This window comes from Schistocerca serialis, chromosome 7 (genome assembly GCF_023864345.2).
Source record: "Schistocerca serialis cubense isolate TAMUIC-IGC-003099 chromosome 7, iqSchSeri2.2, whole genome shotgun sequence".
Classification (NCBI taxonomy): domain Eukaryota; kingdom Metazoa; phylum Arthropoda; class Insecta; order Orthoptera; family Acrididae; genus Schistocerca; species Schistocerca serialis.
In genome coordinates, this window is record NC_064644.1 from 50791858 (window position 1) to 50812487 (window position 20630).

The following is a 20630-nucleotide window of genomic DNA, read 5'->3' on the forward strand; positions in this document are numbered from 1 at the left end:
TTGTGATATGTTGCTAAAAATGTTTTTTTGCCTTCATGTTGTAGTTAATGCGAAAGTTTCCTGTCCCTAGTCATTAGTAATCCGGCTAAATATCTAAGAACATTTTGAAATAATCATACGGAAAAGGATAGATTGCTACTCACCGTAAAGATGACATACGGAGTTGCACAGGCACAATGAAAAGACTGTTACACATTTCGCTTTCGGCTGACGATTTCATTATAAAGGGAGACACGCACACATAATTGCCATCTCCAGTAGCTCAGACCATCGAAGTTTATTGTTAATATTCCACTGTGGAGTTTCCATTGTTCAAATAATTGTATGCCGGCAAAGCCTATAATAATATACATGTTACAGGTTTTCTGCTGGACAAGAAAGTGGGTCTTCACCAACCAAAACGTGTTGAAAATGCTCGAATACTTATTGCAAATACGCCAATGGACACAGACAAAATCAAGGTCTTTGGATCACGGGTACGAGTAGATTCTATGGCCAAAGTTGCAGAGATGGAACTTGCCGAGAAAGAAAAAATGAAGGACAAAGTAGCCAAGATCTTGAAACACAATTGCAATGTGTTTATCAACAGGTAACTTTTGCATTGCTTTCATTTTTAGAGACAATGTTTCATTATACTGATAATTCCTAAATTAGATAAGTTCTCTAGTGGATTTCATAAATATTAATTCTGATCTTGGCAAGTTTGTGCTCAGTGATCTGATGTGAAAGTTCATCCTCAAGAAATGAGCTCATGAGTAACACTTCTTTATCCACAGCAATATTATTTATAATTATTTCATGTCTTTCACCATGTTTTGTATTGATGTAAGTTCCACTTTACCCAGTCTAGGTAGTGACCAAAATCTCAGTGCACCTTTTAGAGATAGTGAGACTTTTAAGTTTCATTTAAAAAAAATATTAACAAGTCACTCAGACTAGCTACACTATTCAAACTAATAAGTTGTAAATGTCTGTCAGCTCTACTGGAATTTTGTCTTCTGAAGGTAAGTATTGACCAGATATTCTGTTTCTTCGTGGGAATATCAAACTTCACTTGATTGATGAAAGAGATAAGTACAGAAATTTTAAAGAAGACAAGTAATTGCAGCAGTATAACTAACATAGAAATGCAAGGAATGTAAATCAAAATGGTTACAGCAAAAAATGTGAGGAAATGGTAGATTAAAACTGTTTCCCAGACACTGACTCGAACCCATAGCTTTTCATTCTGGAAACAGTTCCCGAGGCTGTGGCCAAGCCATTTCTCTGCAGTATCCTTCCTTCAAAGAGTGCTAGTCCCGCAACATATGCGGAACTTAATTGAATTTGGGAAGGCAAGAGAGTGATGATGGTGGAAGTAGAGCTATGAGGGCAATGAGTCGTGCTGGATAGCTCAGTTGGTAGAGAATTTGCTCGTGAGTGGCAAAGGTTTCAGGCTCAAGATCCGTTCCTGGTGCGGTTCCTCACAGACCTTAGAAAGATGCCCCACTATTTCTTCCCTACAGAAGGAAATACTAGCTCCGAAAGCTGTGACATGTATTTTAATGTTTCTATTGGCAGTGCTGCAATTTCACTTCTCGAATGTAACTTCTGGCCCAGCAATTGTCTTGTAATTCTGTAGTTTTCTCAAGTGAATTTTCCTTTTTATTCAAGAACCACGTTGATTCATATAAAGACAATGTGCCAGAGGACCAGTTAAGACCAGTAACATGCTGTCGGAATACTCCACTAATTTTTGAACAGAGGTCAGTCATATGTCACCAGGATATTCAAGAACCAAAGTTCTTGGGAGAAAAATGCAAGTGAAAACATTGTTGGTTGTATTATGTTAACAGAATCTTGCATCGGTTCTTGGTGGTACAACATTATAGTAAATTAAAAGCACCAGTTTGCTTTTGTTCCACAGTATTACTTTTATTGTGTTAAACCGGTTTTTGCTTTACAAGGCCATTTTCAGACATTTACTGAGTATTGTAACCATAGAAGTTACAATGTTTGCAAACAACATTGGAAGAGAAGTAACATGTCTAGACTGAAGCAGAAACATACAGTAAGTAACATCTTTGACAGTGTGGTGGTAATGCAATGAAAAAGTAGGAAATTGAACAATAAATAAATAAAAATGGAGTAACAGGAAAAAACTTCAACACAAAATAGGAACAGCATGCCTGCATAACAGTTTATATTAATAAACAAAACTAATAAAATGAAATTAGTACTTGACAAGGCTTCATCAGGAGGTATAAAGCATGGAGAGTGATACATAAACCAATTAAAAGAAGAAACAATAATCAATATAGCTACAGAATACATAAGGAACTTAAGCAATATCAATAAGGTAAACAGAAATAAATAAATGCTGGGAAGTGGAGGAGTCTGAGGGAACATACAGTAAATGCAATCTTTGAGAGTGTGGTGGTACTGCATTTCAACATCAACATTATATTCAAAACTCTGGCTGTGTACAATTTGCATTAAATAAATGAACCAAGTAAAATATAAACTATATCTGATGAGACAACTACAAGAGGTGTTAAACATGGACAGTAATACAAGTACCAGTTAAAAGAAAGCCCTAACTACGAGGGCTATCCACAAAGTACATTATGTTTTGGAGTTAAAAATAAATAAAGTATTGGATTTTTTTTTTATTATATACAGATGAAAGCCACACTTAAATACTACTTTTCTACATAGTTGCCATTTAAATTAAGGCACTTATCGCAGCGATGGACGAGCTTGGAAATTCCTTCGTCATAAAATTCGGCCACCTGCGCCTTCAACCACGTGGTTACCTCTTTTGGGACAGAAAAGGTGTGATTTTTGTGGATTTCCTGGAAAGAGGCACTACAATAAACTCTCAAAGGTATTGCCAAACTCTGCACAACCTCAGAAGAGCAATACAAAACAAGTGCAGGGGAAAGTTGGGCTCAAAGATCTTGCTGATTCACGACAACGCCTGGGCCCACACGGCAAATGCCGCTTGCGAAGTTCTCGAATCTTTTAAGTGGGAGTTGTTTCCTCATCCGCCGTACAGTCCCGACCTGGCACCGAGCGACTTCCACTTATTCCCAGCAATGAAGAAGTGGTTGGCTATGCAGCGTTTTGATGATGATGCACAGCTTCCAATACTTTATTTTTAATTCCAAAACGTAATGTACTTTGTCGATAGCCCTCGTATTAAAACTACAGTACGTATGGAATACATAGACAACTTCAATAAAACAAAAGAACTTAATGAATACAGGAAAATGGGAATATGTAGGAACAGACAGCGTGGGAAGTAAAGAACACCAGAGATGATTATCTGAAGTTTAGGAGAGGGGAAGTGTTGAGCTGTGTCTGGTCATTTAGGATTAGATCTGGACTGTGGGCTAGACATTTGTTAATTTCCAGGGCTTCCAGCAAGTTGAGTTTATGGCCTTGGCTTGATAAGTGAAGTACTTGGGACACTGGCTGGTAGTTGTGACCCTCACTAAGTACGTGCTCAGCAAATGCGGAGTCAGAACTCTGCAACCTCCAGCTGCATTCATGCTCAGCCAGCCTAGTTGCTATGTCTCTGCCTGACTGACCGATGTAAAATTTGTCACAATCAGGATAGGTGGATTTGTGTACCCCACTGTTGGCTAATAACTGGATCTTATCTTTGCTATTAAAAATACACTGGGCTGTCGTGCTCTTAACATAGTAGGAAAGCCCGTATACTTGCAGGCTTTCAGTGCTTTGGCTACAATCTGTGATACCACACCTAGATATGGTAGTGTGCACCATTTCTTGCAGACACAGGATGGGGAAGCAAGTGGGGCATAGAGGAGGGGTATAATTTTCCGTTTTTGTTTCCTGTGCAAGATGTGGTCAGTAATAACCGTGGACTGTGGCCATTGGTTGTGGCAATACATTTTATTGCACCTAACTGTGCTTCAAAATCATCTCTGGACACGGGGATAGATATGAGACAGGGCACCATTGAGTGGAAAGCTGTATGTTTGTGAGCTATGGGATGTTGTGAGCAAGCAGGTATTACTGTGTTTTTAGTTGTAGTGTTTCTACTTTGTAACATTGTTACTTCTTTGCTGACAGTACTGAGTAAATGTCTTAAGATGGCCTTGCAAGCCAAAAACCGGTTAACATAATAAAGTAACATTGTGGAACAAAAGCAAACTGGCGCTTTTCATTTATTGTTGGTTGTACGTTGTGAGGTGGAAACATTCCTGTGAAACATTGTATTCTGGAACTAGCACCAGTACAAGCAATCACACATTTGAGCACTCTACATCGGAACATAGAGTCTCATGCAGTGAAAGAGAGAGTGCAGTTTGAGATCTAAAGAAATATAAATCCCCTGTCTAGACAGTTTATCTGGGGAGATGATCAAAGAAATGGGTAAGGAATGTGTTGATGTATTGCATTCGTTGTGTAGAAGAATAAGGGAATCTGAGGAGTGGCCAGAAGATGGATGGGAGTCCGTCTTCAACCCCCTAATTGAGAAAGTGTCAATCAGAAACCACTTTAGCTACTGAACTGTTTACCTCATATCCCATGCAAGCAAAATTTTGAACTAGTGTTTGAAACTGTATTTTCAGTCTCACATAAGAACAGGACAAGAAGGTGTTTTGAGGGCCAGCCGGAGTGGCCATGTGGTTCTAGGCGCTACAGTCTGGAACCGAGCGACCGATACGGTCGCAGGTTCGAATCCTGCCTTGGGCATGGATGTGTGTGATGTCCTTAGGTTAGTTAGGTTTAATTAGTTCTAAGTTCTAGGCGACTGATGACCTCAGAAGTTAAGTCGCATAGTGCTCAGAGCCATTTGAACCATTTTGTTGTTGAGGAAAAGGAACTTGTGAACAGATTCCCAACATAACAAATAACTGAGAAATCACAAGAGTTCCTGTTTTCATCTACTTCGTTGACTACAGGAAAGTGTTTGGCTATTTTGTCTGGGAAAAGTTGTGGCAGGGCTGACAGAGTTCAGTGTCCCACCACACTTGACTGCTGTGATCAGAAGTCTGTACAATAATTGCCTTCCAGCTGTGAAGACAAAGTGCTGGCAAGTCTGATTGCTTCAGTGTATCAAAAAGTGGCAGGCAGGGTTCTTCTGTCCCCCAACTGTACAAAATCTATGCAGAACATGTCATTAGGAATGCTCTTGATGGTTGGATTAAAGGCATCCTAATAGGCGATAAACTATTAATGACCTAGCAGATTGCTCATGACACTGTGCTTGTTGCTAGCCGTGAAGACAAACTTAGTGAACTATTAACAAAAGTAAAGGATGTAAGTGTATCACGTGGATTAGACATCAGTCTCAACAAGTCCAAACTCACGATAATTGATAGAAGAGCACAGGTTCAACTCACTGGTCTGTTAAAGGAACTGGAAGTCATGCGTTCTTTCATATATGAGGGCTATTCAGGAAGTAGGGAACGTTTTGGCATTTAAAAAATGTAAGTACAAGAAATACATTTTATTATATAGTTCTGAAAGAAGGACTGACATACTACTTTTCTACATAGTCACCAAACACATTGAGGCACTTATCATAGCGGTGGACAAGATTTGAAATACCTTTGTCGTAAAATTCTGCTGCCTGAGACTTCAGCCAGTGAGTCACGCCCACCTGGAGTTCCGCATCGTCATCAAAGTGCTGCATTGCAAGCCAGTTCTTCATCTTGAGAAACAAGTGGAAGTCGCTTGGTGCAAGATCGGGGCTGTAGGGCGGATGAAGGAAAATTTCCATTTGAATGAATTAAGGAGTTCTTTAGTGCGGTTTGTCATCCAAGGTCGGGCATTGTTGCACAAAAACGAAATTTTCTACATCAGCTTTCCACGGCATTTTGTTTTGAACTGCTCTTCTAAGGCTGTGCAAAGTTTGACAGTACTGGACAGAATTTATGGTTGCTCCACGTTCAAGAAAATCAATAAGAAGCACACCTTGTCTATCCCAAAACACTGTCACCATCAACTTCTTTGCTGACAAGGTTTGCAAACATTTTCTTGTTTTTTGGGGGGATCTTCTGTGCCCCCACTCCATGAACTTTAATTTTGTCTCACAATTGACGTGTTTCACCCAAGTCTTGTCACTGGTAATGATTCAATCCACTAATGAATCATCATGTTTGTGGTAGGCCTCCAGAAATGTCAACGTTGCCCCAATTTGCTGTTCTTTATGGTGCTCTGTAAGCATTTTTGGCGCCCATCGTGCACAAAATTTGTGGTAGCCCAGCTATTGAGTGACAATTTCAAACAACAAAGTCCGTGAAACTTGTGGAAAAGGAAGCAAAAGCTCCGTTATTGTGAAGCAACGGTTTTCACAAATAGTTTCATCAACTTTAACGACAAGATCATCAGTCACAGTGCTCGGGCGTCCGCTCTCCTTTTCATCATGAACATTTTTCGATAATTTTTAAGCCGAATGCACCATTTGCAGACAGAACATTCACTCTTTATGTTGTGTCCATGCACTTCGCACATTTCACAATAAATTTCTATGGGTTTTAGGTTTTTTGCCACAAAAACCGTATCACAGACCGCCACAAAAACTGTGTCATAGACCGCACCTTACAGCTGGCGGGATTTTCGATTGCAGCGCACATTTCAAATTTGAATATTGAAAAAACCAGACGCGCAGAGACGATCCCACTGTCATGGATGGATGCCGACTGAGCTGCCGAGTATGCACATACCAAAATGTACGCAATTGGTGCAGGTCTAGCGGCGTCAGACAGAAACATCCCCTGCTTTCTGAATAGCCCTCGTATCTTGGGTCAGCCATCAGCAACATGGCAAGCTGTGAAGATGAGAAGACTATGGATCATGCTAAGGTGAATGGTTAAGAAACAGATTAGTAAAATGTGGCTGAACAAAGCAATAACAAACACCACAAAGGTGTTGTTGAAACATTCGTGTTTTCCATCTTTTATGGTTATGAACTCTTAAGATGAGAGGCGAGCAGTGTATTGATGAAATTGAGCTTTGGTGCTGGCCAGGATACTGTGCTTAAAATGGACCAAAAGATGTGTCCATTATTAACTCAGTATTTCCAGGCACCTTTCTTCTCATGTCAGCCAGATAATTCTCCAGTTTGACCATATTGTGAGAAGAGACAGAGAAAATTTAGGAAAATAATTATGGAAGGGAAGAACAGTGAGCAGGTGGATAGATCAGATCAAAATCACTGATCTACTCCTTCAGCAGGCTCTACGAGAAGCTGGTAACCTTCCGGGATGAAGACACTTGATACATGGGGTCACTCTGTTCAGCAATGCACAAGATGACTTATGATGATCGTGTGCTGATGGTTACACTTTACACCATGACATCATCCTCTTAGCCTGTCACAAAGTTGAGACACTGGTTTGATGTTTGGAAAGAGCATATTCCAAAGCCACATCCTGTCACCCAGATTTTAAGTTTCCTGTGTCCCTGAGCTATTTAATGTGAATGATGAGACAGTACATTTGAAAGTACCGCGCTAGATCTGTATGGCAGAAGTGGGGTAGGTGTGAAAGAGTTGATCTATTTGCAGAATTGGATATTATTCCTTGCATTAGCCAGGGACACAGTGCTGACAAATATTTTTTAAGGTGGAGGATACTCTCCAAATCTGTGTGTAGCATTGGCGTCTCATGGAAATTACTTAAAATATTCAATTAGAGGCACAAAAACAAATAGTGTTACCCTAAGTATAGCTTTACTAAAAGTGTTAATTAGGCTGGTATGTGAAGTTAGCTTAAATTGTTGCAGACAAAGTGAAGGGTAATAGCAATCACCACAAATTGTTGACTGCTTTGTATTTGGTTATATTTTACCCTTTGTAGTGTCGGCAGTTAGAATAGATCCGCTGTTATTCCTTGCCTGTTATAGGAAGCATCTAAAAGATGTTATATCTAGTCAAGATTTTACATTGATGACACAGTTTTTATTAGTACATCTTTCTGTTTTGCTCAGTTCACTACATTTCACTCCACCATTTTGATTTGATTACATATGGTTCCCATGAAGGATTTTTCACTTGCCATTGTTGAAGGTTCATATCGTATCCTGCTAATAATGGTTTTATGATTGTACATGAAATCCAATGCAGTAGCCAATCCATTGTGGAGGTGGTGTCATATAGCCCCACAGATGTAGCCTCTGGATAACACAGGGATTACTCTGCAGATACCTGAGCTGTAACTTCCTGCACATTAAGGAGTAGGTGCCTGTCTAATCTGGGGCATCAGAGCTCAAGGCAACAGCTACTGTGCCTGGTAGCCTTTACTGTGGCGGGGAGGTGCCCATGGGGGGTGCTCTAATCAGATGAGTGACATCATGACGGAGATGCCTCATCCTTCTCTCGCATCACTGAAGAGGACACCTATTAAAGTGCCCCATTCACAGAATGAAACAGACCAGCAGTCTACCATCAGTTAGTGGTTGACAGATCCACAGTTTGCAGGTTGTAGAAAAGAATGGTCCTCTCCTGTCTTAGAAGTCAAGACAGGAAAATCATAACAGAAACTGAAACCTCACAGGAACCAGAATAAAAATTGAAATTTTAGCCAAATTGTGCTGCTCCAGTCAGTCCAGCCCCCATCCCCCATGAGGTTGAGTCTATGAGTACTGGTGGTCCCATTTTTGCCTTCTCTGCTTTCTCAGATACCAAGTTGATGTTCCTCCAATGGAACTGGAATGGATCTTATCACTGCCTGGCTGAACTACAATTTATGGCCACTTTGCAGTTGGTGTGACCCTTAAAGAGACATAGTTCTCAAAAACCCAACTGCCTGCCATTAAAAATTACTTATGCTCCCGTACAAATCGCGTTAACACCAAAAGAACATTTGGAGCAGTCAGTACGCTCACACGCTCTTACACTACCAGTGAATGGGTGCCACTAACCATCATGTCAGAAGCTGTAGTTGTTTACTTATACCAGCCAGTTAGGGTCACAGAATATGTGTCTACTTCCAGATATATCTTTACTAATACAATGTGTATATGCCCTGGGACAACTGGGAAAAACACAGCAATTTTTTAGAATTCTGTTCATTGTTTGTTTTCAGGTAAATCTTTGTAACTTTGACTGGTATGAACTGATACTCTAACAAAGAATTTTACTTTAGCACAATGCTGCAGCAGTAGTACATAAATGAGAGAATAACACCAAAACAGAACTTCATTTGCAAAGAAAGTGTGCCATTTACAACAACAAAATACACTGCACACGTTAGTGTCTGCTGACAGCAAAAAGTGTCACAGGCTTTAATACGAAGACTATGCAATACTTCTTATTAATAAACTACTTTCAATGAGCAAGACATCACAGCTATTTACGTATCTAAAGGGTCCCATGCCCAAGCAATGGATCACAGCAATCTGTCGCATGGGCGAATTATTGCTTCATAGATCGCTTGTGTATGAGCAAATTACAGTGACCGGTCACCAATAGCTGTTTGTGTGGAAATCCCAAATAATATGATCCCAGACAATTTGATCGCTAACACATGCTATTCGTGCACGCAAAATGGCTGCTTGGCTGGTTAAGAGTGGTGTGAGGCAGTATGACAGTAACTTAAGCATGGTTGCGCAGTTTTGTTTCATTTTGCATTGCCGACTTGAGTAATTTACATTAGAATTCATGGTTATGTAAGTACAACGAACTACTTAGAGAAGTGAAGTGGAAGCCAGAATTGCAAAACAAAATATACCCATAGATTGTGCAGTGATTAGCATTTTGAAGCTTGTGCTGTAGAAGAATTGATGGAAAGTTCATATTCTTGCTACAATGGGCTCCATCTTATGGTTTTGAATTATTTATGAAATAATTATGCTCTGTGTTAAAGTTTTTAACTTCAAACTGAATGATGTTCGTGCCTCTTGTAGTGTTAAGAGGACATTTTTATTTAAATCTTCAGGGCAAATCTACGAAGGGGGATCCAAAAAGAACCATAATTTCTGTTGTTACGTATTTTTATTGAACTTTACGTTCACAATACCTTAGTCACTTTCAAAGTATTGTCCATGTGCATTAAAGCACTTGTGCCAATGCTTTTGCCACTGCTGAAAACAGTTCTGGAACTCTTGAGACAGGATACTGTTCAAAGCAGTTAATGTGTTTTCTTTGATGTCATCCACATCACTGAATCACTTTGCTTTCAGAGTTTACTTCATCTGTGGAAACAAAAAAAGTTAGACAGAGCCATATCAGGTGAGTAGGGTGGCTGAGACACAAGCACCATGTTGTTTTTTGCCATGAGGTATTGGACCATCAGAGCTGTGTAGGCTGGAGCATTGTAGTGTTGGAGCAACCAGTTCCCATTTCTCCCCAGTTCTGGCCATTTTTCATCACGCACTCGTTACCTTCATAATCCAGATAAAAATGTTGCTTCACTGTTTGTCCTGGAGGAATGGACTCCCTGTGGACAATGCCTTTGATATCAGAAAACAAATCAACATTCTTTTCACATTGGATCACACTTGATGTGCTTTCTTGAGTCATGGTGGTGATTTAGTTTTCCACTTGCTTTGCCTGTGGAATGTACCTGTAGCACAAACTCTCACCCCCATTCACTATTCTTTTAAGAAAATTTCTCTCACTGTGTTTCACTCTTCAAGTCATGGCAAATATTCACATGATTTTCTCTTTGGTTTTGGTCATCTGTGAGCAAGTGAGGAACAAATTTTGCAGACGCCTTTCTCATGTGCATATCTTCGGTTAAAATTTGCTGGACCGTGCTCCGTGACACTCTTGTTTTCTCAGAAATTAAAGTCCTCAACAATCTTCATCAATTGCATGTCTGTGCCAATATTTTTGTCATTTATTGCTGTCGAGGGACAGAGGTCTCACATGTTTTCAATTGACATGCTGGATATGAAATACAAAAACCACTGTCAGACATGCAATTTCCTCAAAGCATCATCATTGAAGGCTTGCCACAGAATACCAGTAGCCTTGGTTGCAGATTTTCCTAACAGAAAACAAAATTTCAAATAGTCACTTTATTCCTTCATGATGACCACATCATTAATCGCCAAAGGGTTGAAATACTAACACGATCAACAGAGCACCACAAACAAACCACTTAACTACGACTGACGCCTGTTTACCGAGTGGCATGGGAGACCCCAAACTAACACCACCTAGCGGCACAATGCGTAACTGCAAAGCATGTGTGTGTGACTCTTTGATTCCAGTTATTTTTGGGTCCCTCCTTATATTATACAGTTGTACTCAAGTACCTTTTGTTCATGTAATCTAATTGTTCTATATAAAAATAAAGATGAGGTGACTTACCGAACGAAAGCGCTGGCAGGTCGATAGACACACAAACAAACACAAACATACACACAAAATCAAGCTTTCGCAACAAACTGTTGCCTCATCAGGAAAGAGGGAAGGAGAGGGGAAGACGAAAGGAAGTGGGTTTTAAGGGAGAGGGTAAGGAGTCATTCCAATCCTGGGAGCGGAAAGACTTACCTTAGGGGGAAAAAAGGACAGCCTTTCATCTTCCCCTCTCCTTCCCTCTTTCCTGATGAGGCAACAGTTTGTTGCGAAAGCTTGAATTTTGTGTGTATGTTTGTGTTTGTTTGTGTGTCTATCGACCTGCCAGCGCTTTCGTTTGGTAAGTCACCTCATCTTTATTTTTATGTATAATTTTTCCCACGTGGAATGTTTCCTTCTATTATATTGATATCATTAATCTAATTGTTCTTCATACAATCTATAACAAGAGTTACGGTAATAAGTTGTGCTGCTATTGACATCTGTATGCACACTGGAATGATCTGCACAACCCATTTGTCATCAATAAAAAATGTAACATATTGTGTAAAGTAACCTGCAGTTCCCAGGAAAAGCATTTCAAAACAAGTTTAATAAATTGTAATTCTCCTTTATTTTAAATTTGTTTTGCAAGTATTCCTGGGGATACAAAAATCAGCTGCAACTGCTGCTAAACATAGTTCATTTTTTGTAGCAGAATTTCCTGACACCATGATGTTCATTATACTGATCAAAATTGCTTGACAAATTGCTCGTGCTTGATGTGTCAAGGCGAGTGACCAGTTAAAAGTGATACCGCAGTTGATGGATCACCGCCATCCATCACTAGTGTGTGGGTCCTTAACAGATAGCAGGAAAATATTGCGAATGGTAGTTTGAGAAGCATTGCTTTCAAAGTTTCAAAGTAAATTTCCTTTTACACAAGATAAATTATTTTGCATGTGAGAATGTGTGATGAATTTCTTAATTTCACGGATCATTTGACTCTCATTCAAAACTTAACACTTTACTAAGCATCCAGCTAGAAAAATTTCGGACCCAGAAGACCAGCTATTTATACTATTATTTAAAATTTTAATGGCACATTTTTTTTGTGTTTGGTGTAACTTAAGGGATAATACACGCTAAAAAAGATCAACACTGTAAGTGAAAGCTTAGCTTTTGTTATAGCTATACCATATGTGTATTAATTTAAACCAACTTTTCCTATTTGCATGTTTGTGTTACTTGACGGTGATGTTGTCATTGGCTGGCTAGATCACCTGACATCAGATGTGAATGACTGACAAAATCACATTGCAACCTTGATTTCAGTGCTTCGGAAGCTACCATGCTGGACTTGATGGAATTCACATTTAGACTTTCATGATACAAAAAATATGCAATGTACATGTTTCCATGCATTAAAGATCTTTCCGAAGCATGTTATTTTTTGCTGTGTTTTGTTTCCTAAAGTGCCAGGAAGTTTTATGCTGGTGTATAAAACCTTTACTATTCAAAGGATTGATAAGTTTCACAGCTCTGAGGGGAAATATATTTTTACTTAACACAGAATAAAATGTATTTTTAACTGTGAAATCTGGGAATTTTTTTTCTTATTTGCGTATATAACCTGTAATAAAATGTGACATAGTCGTGCAGGAGGCAGGCGACCATTACTGTAGTGTTGAGAATACCGCTGGTTTTGGTGAGATACTGAGTGTCTTCTATATGTTTGCATTGAAGCAGTGTAGAACAAGTTACTCAGATATTCTACATTTTGTTACAGGCAGCTCATCTATAACTACCCAGAACAGCTCTTTGCAGATGCTGGGGTTATGGCTATAGAACATGCAGATTTCGATGGCATTGAACGGTTAGCACTTGTAACTGGAGGTGAAATTGTTTCCACTTTTGACAACCCAGAACTAGTGAAACTGGGACATTGTGATGTTATTGAGCAGGTATGTAGAATTTAGGTGAGAAGTTTTTCTGTTCCATTTAGTGTTCTGTAGTAAATTCCTTGTTGTGATCACAAGTTCATTTTCATATCTTTGATGGAGTCTCTTTATGCTGGACTGAGTGAAGTGGCACGATGGTAAGACACTGGACTCACATTCAATTGGATGGTGATCAGATTCAACAGCTGCCTCCTCCTCCTCCTCCTCCTCCTCCTCACCACCACCACCACCACCACCACCACCACCACCACCACTTACCTAAATTTTCCTTCACTAGCATTATACACATCTCACTTAACTTCCATTTAGGGTATGGCAGTCAGGATGTTATCACAAGACAGTTCTGGAATGCCACATTTTTGGGAATATCTGTGATTCTACTCCATTTTTCTTCAGGAGCAATGTCGTCCTGAACAGCAACTGATGTGCCACAACTAACCTTTGGGAGACAGTTTAACACAGTTGATTGTATTGCACAATTCCAGGCAGCAACAACCATATGCATAGTCTGCAGGATGTTGACTCTCATCACTTCTTTCCTCTCAGAGAATGTAATTTTGTCTTTAACAATGTGTATTATGCCCAGTTACTGATGCTGATTTTTGCTTTTCGGTGGAAGGAACACATCATTTACATTGACGAAATAAATCTTGGGTGAAGAGCCTGGTATGAGCGTGCATAGGACACAATATTTCGGCAATCGACCATGGAAATTTCACCGGGACTGGCGGAAATATTTATTTAATGTGGGATTTCCTTAAAAGCAGGTTCATTAACTTGAGGTTTTGCTGTATGTTCAGGTGTTTTATGTAGCCCATTTCTCATGCAGTACATGCCATGTTACTTGGATTTGCGAAGGAGTAGCTCATAGAGCATTCTGTTGTGAGCACTGTTCGCACACTAGTGCAGTGGTGAACTTTTCATTTGCATAGATTTCACAGCATTACACACAGTCTGATGGACTACTCACATTAAAAGTAGTAATAATAATAATAATAATAATAATAATAATAATAATAATAATATGGTCAAACCCGGTACAACATAACAGGCATGCACGGTGGATACAAGCAGAAACAGACACATACAAGATGATACCACAAATGCCTGAAGTGACAATTTTTCTACATGAAGTCACCCAAGCAATTAATTCTACTCACAATTGGAAAGCCCCTGGAAATGATAAAATAGCAAATTTCTGGTTAAAGAAGTTCACCTCAACACATTCACATCTAACTAAATTATTTAACAGTTACATTGCAGACCCATACACATTCCCTGATACACTTACACATGGAATAACTTATCTGAAACCTAAAGATCAAGCAGACACAGCGAACCCAGCTAAATATCGCCCCATAACATGCCTACCAACAATATACAAAATATTAACTTCAGTCATTAAACAGAAACTAGTGACACATACAACACAGAACAAAATTATAAATGAAGAACAAAAAGGCTGTTGCAAAGGAGCACGAGGATGTAAAGAGCAACTGATAATAGATGCAGAGGTGACATATCAAGCTAAAACTAAACAAAGGTCGCTACACTACGCATACATCGATTACCAAAAAGCTTTTGATAGTGTACCCCACTCATGGTTACTACAAATATTGGAAATATATAAAGTAGATCCTAAATTGATACAGTTCCTAAACATAGTAATGAAAAACTGGAAAACCACACTTAATATCCAAACAAATTCAAATAATATCACATCACAGCCAATACATATTAAGCGTGGAATATACCAAGGAGATTCATTAAGTCCTTTCTGGTTCTGCCTTGCTCTGAACCCACTATCCAACATGCTAAATAATACAAATTATGGTTACAATATTACTGGAACATACCCACACAAAATCACACATTTGCTATACATGGATGATCTAAAACTACTGGCAGCAACAAATCAACAACTCAACCAATTACTAAAGATAACAGAAGTATTTAGCAATGATATAAATATGGCTTTTGGAACAGACAAATGTAAGAAAAATAGCATAGTCAAGGGAAAACACACTAAACAAGAAGATTACATATTGGATAACCACAGCGACTGCATAGAAGCGATGGAAAAAACAGATGCCTATAAATATCTAGGATACAGACAAAAAATAGGAATAGATGATAGAAATATTAAGGAAGAGCTAAAAGAAAAATATAGACAAAGACTAACAAAAATACTGAAAACAGAATTGACAGCAAGAAACAAGACAAAAGCTGTAAATACCTATGCTATACCAATATTGACCTACTCATTTGGAGTAGTGAAATGGAGTAACACAGACCTAGAAGCACTCAATACACTTACACGATCACAATGCCACAAATATAGAATACATCACATACATTCAGCAACAGAAAGATTCACATTAAGCAGAAAGGAAGGAGGAAGGGGATTTATCGACATAAAAAACCTACATTATGGACAGGTAGACAATTTAAGAAAATTCTTTCTAGAATGAGCAGAAACTAGCAAAATACACAAAGCAATCACCCACATAAATACATCGGCTACACCACTACAATTTCATAACCACCTCTACAACCCTTTAGATCACATAACATCAACAGATACAAAGAAAGTAAATTGGAAAAAGAAAACACTACATGGCAAGCACCCGTATCATCTAACACAGCCACACATCGATCAAGACGCATCCAACACATGGCTAAGAAGAGGCAATATATACAGTGAGACAGAAGGATTCATGATTGCAATACAGGATCAAACAATAAACACCAGATATTACAGCAAGCATATTATTAAAGATCCCAATACCACAACAGATAAATGCAGACTTTGCAAACAACAAATAGAAACAGTAGATCATATCACAAGCGGATGTACAATACTAGCAAATACAGAATACCCCAGAAGACATGACAACGTCGCAAAAATAATACATCAACAGCTTGCCTTACAACATAAACTTTTAAAACAACACGTTCCTACATACAAGTATACACCACAAAATGTACTGGAGAATGATGAATACAAATTATACTGGAACAGAACCATTATAACAGATAAAACAACGCCACATAACAAACCTGACATCATACTCACCTATAAAAAGAAGAAATTAACACAACTAATTGAAATATCCATACCCAATACAGCAAATATACAGAAGAAAACAGGAGAAAAAATTGAAAAATACATCCAACTGGCTGAGGAAGTCAAGGACATGTGGCATCAGGATAAAGTTGACATTATACCAATTATACTTTCAACTACAGGAGTCATACCACGCAATATCCACCAGTACATCAATGCTATACAGCTACATCCAAACTTATATATACAACTTCAGAAATCCGTAATTATTGATACATTTTCAATTACCCGAAAGTTCCTAAACGCAATGTAACATACCGTACAGTTAAAAGGAAGTGACGCTTGATCATGGTCCGCGTCACTTTCATTCCGAACCAGACCTAAGGTCTGAGAAAGGAAAGATAATAATATATGAGCTCGAATTTCTCTGATTTTACTGCTGTGGTCATGGAGGAAATAATAATTATGTTGTTTGATTTTTCTTAGAATGTGCGTCTTCTGAATATCGATAGAATATTGCAATGAGATTCACAGTACCTCTTTTGCAGTGTCTGCCACTGCTATTGGTTGAACATCTTGTGCTTGTCAAACGAACCCTTAAGGAAATACAGAGATTCAGATCGGAGCTCCTCCACCTCTTGTATTAAACATTTCTGGTAGGTATCCCAGACTGACGTGATGTACTCAAAAATTGGCAGTAGAACAGGTCCTGTGGGCATATTACATTCCACTAGAATTCCAATGAATCTTAGCTTGGATCTGCCTTTCGTACAACAAGGTGGAGCATAGGAAACATGTTTTTCATTATTATATTATTATTGTTATTATTATTATTATTATTATTGTTCGTTATTATTATAAAATTTAAAAAAGAATGCAAACATATTGCACAAGAGTGGAAGGCAACTGAGGTGGCTGTTCTTTCAGAACAGAGAAATATTTTGTGAATAGGGTGAGACAAGTCTTCATAAAGAGCACATTATCCTGGTTGTGGTCTACCAGGTAAAAGGCAAGAGAGCAGGAAATGCCTCAAGAAGTTAATGTTACATCAGACATGTCTTTCATGGAAGTTTCTCATTTACAAGTTTATTTTCTTTTTTACTAGACCAGTGTAACAAATTTAATATTTCAGTAAAGAATTTGTGCTCATGTTGTGTAATAAATGCCCAGCGTAATGCTAAAAAGTAAAAACACTTATACTAGAGGAGCATTATTCTCATGCAAAACTTCTGTAATAAGGAAGTGATTGCCATTTCAGTACAGACAGAATAAGTAGTATGAATTAGCAAGAATATTTTCTGCGTGGGTACTCATGTCGTTCTCATTAATTTCTAAAGAAACACTTCAGAGAAACTCTATGACTAACAGTTACATTACAAACTGTCAGAGGCTGATTACTATTTTATGGTGGAGATTTTTAAAAGCAACTATGATTCTGTATTTATAATATTTTTAGCTAATTAGCTAAAATCTATGCGAAAATGTTTTGCTCTTACAATAGGTCATGATTGGTGAAGACACACTGCTGCACTTCGGAGGTGTTGCTCTGGGTGAAGCATGCAGCATCGTGATCCGTGGAGCGACTCAGCAAATCCTTGATGAAGCTGACAGATCTCTTCATGATGCATTGTGTGTACTTGCAGCAACAGTCAAAGAATCTCGCACGGTCTATGGGGGAGGTAAACAATGACATTTGGCTATATTGGTTTTAAGCCATTTTGTTTTAGTGATTCATGGAAACTATATTATTGTTGAGTATCAAACATTATATTGTGCATAATTGACATAATATTCTTTTATTTGTGTTTGGGTAGGTTGCAGTGAAATGCTTATGGCTGGTGAAGTGATGACAGCTGCTTCAAAAACACCTGGCAAAGAGGCTGTGGCAATGGAGGCATTTGCCCGTGCACTACAGACTTTGCCTACAGCAATAGCTGATAATGCAGGCTATGATTCGGCGCAGCTGATTTCAGAGCTGAGGGCTGCACACAGCCAGGGATCTCATACAATGGGTCTTGGTGAGTAAAAGAGGGTGGTGGGGAGGGGGGAGATATTTCCATGTTTAGTTGGGCACAAGACGGGTCATCTTATTATAAAGTGATACACATACTCAGCCCACAGAGGGACCAAATTATTCAAATTTAATCCACTTTAGTTCATTCCTTTTTATTTTTGGATCAACTCCGTAACCATGCACACATTTTAGGTAGGGCTTGAGCTGTTCCTTTCAGTTTTATGGCAGCTGTTGATTGGTTAGTGTTAATTGTTTTAAGAGAAAGGAGACTGGTGAGCAGATGTGTAGTTTTTTTAAGACTGGCAGTTCATTAATGCTTTGAGGAAATGCTTCCTTTTCTTGTTCAGAGATTGAACAGGTCACTGTACCAGTTTTAAATTTTTGTAAGAAATAACTCCAGTCACAAGAATCCTATTACAGTAGGGAAATAATTGGAGGAAGATGGTATTTGCAGTCTCTTTGGGCCTGTCTGATTGCATCATTGTTAATGGATATCTTTCTGTCAAAGTGGAGCAGGTAACATACTACATATCAAAATGTGGAAAGTAGCAGTCAATACAATATGGCCCAGTGTCCAATGCCTGACAAACTCTGGACAGAAATGGGTCATGTAATTATCAGTACATTGTTTAATGACAGTATTATGAAAAAGGTAGATTGCTACACACCATATAGCAGAGATGTCGAGTCACAGACAGGCATAACAAATAGGGTGCTGATGCCAACCAGAGACAGTGGTCATGCGTGTGAGAGCTGCATGTGTGTGTGTGTGTGTGTGTGTGTGTGTGTGTGTGTGTGTGTGTGTGTGTGTGTGTGTGTGTGTGTGTGTGTGTGCGCGCGCGCTTCAGTAGAAGGCCTTCTAACCAAAAGCTTGTGTGTTCAGTAGTCTTTTTGTTGTGCCTGTCTGTGACTCAACATCTCTGCTATATTGTGAGCAGAAATCTATCCTTTTCATAATATTGTCATTATTCCATCCTGGATTTTCCATTGTTCAGTGTTGTCAAAATACTTCAACTAGAAATGAAGTTTTCTAGTTCTCAAGTGTGTCCCCACCATTTATGGACTGGAGTGCTTACCAACATACTGTTTTTTTTCTCACCTCATCCTTTTAACAGGCCCTTTCATCTACCCTTCCTTCCCACAAAGAAATGAAGTAATAGTTTCAGAATCTAGGATAATTTCTTGTACTTCCATTCCTGTAAGAAAGTCCCGGCCAAGTATCCCGTCTTGTAAGTGTATAATTATCTCAGTAGAATTTTCCTTTAGATCTAATAAAGCTCCTTTTAACCACTATATTTGCTGTGAACATCAGCATTTCTTTTAAAAATAATCATAGATTGTGACCTTAACACCTGATGTTTAGATAATTTGCATTGTAAAAGCTAAGTACATCTTTTAAAGAATGAATTTCTTTTCACAGATATGGAAAATGGAAGAATTGGTTGCATGAAAGCTCTGGGTATTACAGAATCTTTTGTTGTGAAGCGTCAAGTTGTTCTTTCTGCAGCTGAGGCTGCAGAGATGATTCTTAGAGTGGACAATATCATAAAAGCTGCACCCCGCAAACGTGTCCAGGACCGTGGTCGTTGTTAACATTTTGTTAATTTAAGTATTTTTTTCCTTTTTTTCCATTGCATTTCAGAGAAGAAAGCTTTTCAACAGTTTTTAACATATTTATACCACCCTCTAAAAATATTAATTACTCTTGCTGAGTGGCTACTGAACTACAGTCAGTTTAAAAGACTTATCATATAATTGCTTTTGTAAGTAACTAAGTGTTTAATTTTGTTACACTGTTATGATTAAGTTCTAATAAAAAAATGTGATCAACTATTATGATGTCAGTATTTCTAGAACTGCTAAGATTTTTTGAATAACACCTAGAGTAAATTTTTAAGCAAAATTGTCATTCAGGTACTAATTGTAATAATGTATAAGTGAAAGTTCTGATTATTTTCGATTTAATATTCATGATATCAACATCCAGTCTAAAGAATATGCATTTAGAAAATTTCACCTTCATCTAGTATTGAACACGTTTAATTTGCATTTGAGATGTTGAGTAAAGAGTATTTGTCTGAGAGTGCAGCAGCACAAGAATAACATCCTCACTAATAAAGTGAAAAGTTAAAAAATGTACATTTTAATTTACACAGCAATTAAATAACTTAACACAAACACCTAAGCTTTTGTCACATGGGATGAAGCAGCTAATTTGGAGATCCACACAGATGGGAGATCCAGCATTATGAGAAACAGTGCCATTTGTGCACGAGAGGAGTGGTTATCAAACTTTCGCTCTATGCACTCTTCAGTGACAACTGTCCACCTTATTTGGCTCACAAA

General features: G+C 38.4%; 1 protein-coding gene across 1 annotated transcript in view; it reads left to right on the forward strand.

The window, feature by feature from the left end:
- The window catches only part of LOC126412524 (T-complex protein 1 subunit beta), a 44130-nt gene extending 24010 nt beyond the window's left edge, over window positions 1–20120 (forward strand). Inside the window, exons 5-9 of the mRNA XM_050082161.1 lie at window positions 361–589; window positions 13032–13206; window positions 17772–17949; window positions 18085–18288; window positions 19705–20120. Coding sequence (XP_049938118.1) covers window positions 361–589; window positions 13032–13206; window positions 17772–17949; window positions 18085–18288; window positions 19705–19877 — 959 coding nt within the window. The 3' untranslated portion in view covers window positions 19878–20120. The remainder of the gene's footprint in view (window positions 1–360; window positions 590–13031; window positions 13207–17771; window positions 17950–18084; window positions 18289–19704) is intronic.
- The last annotated feature ends 510 nt before the right edge of the window (window positions 20121–20630 follow it).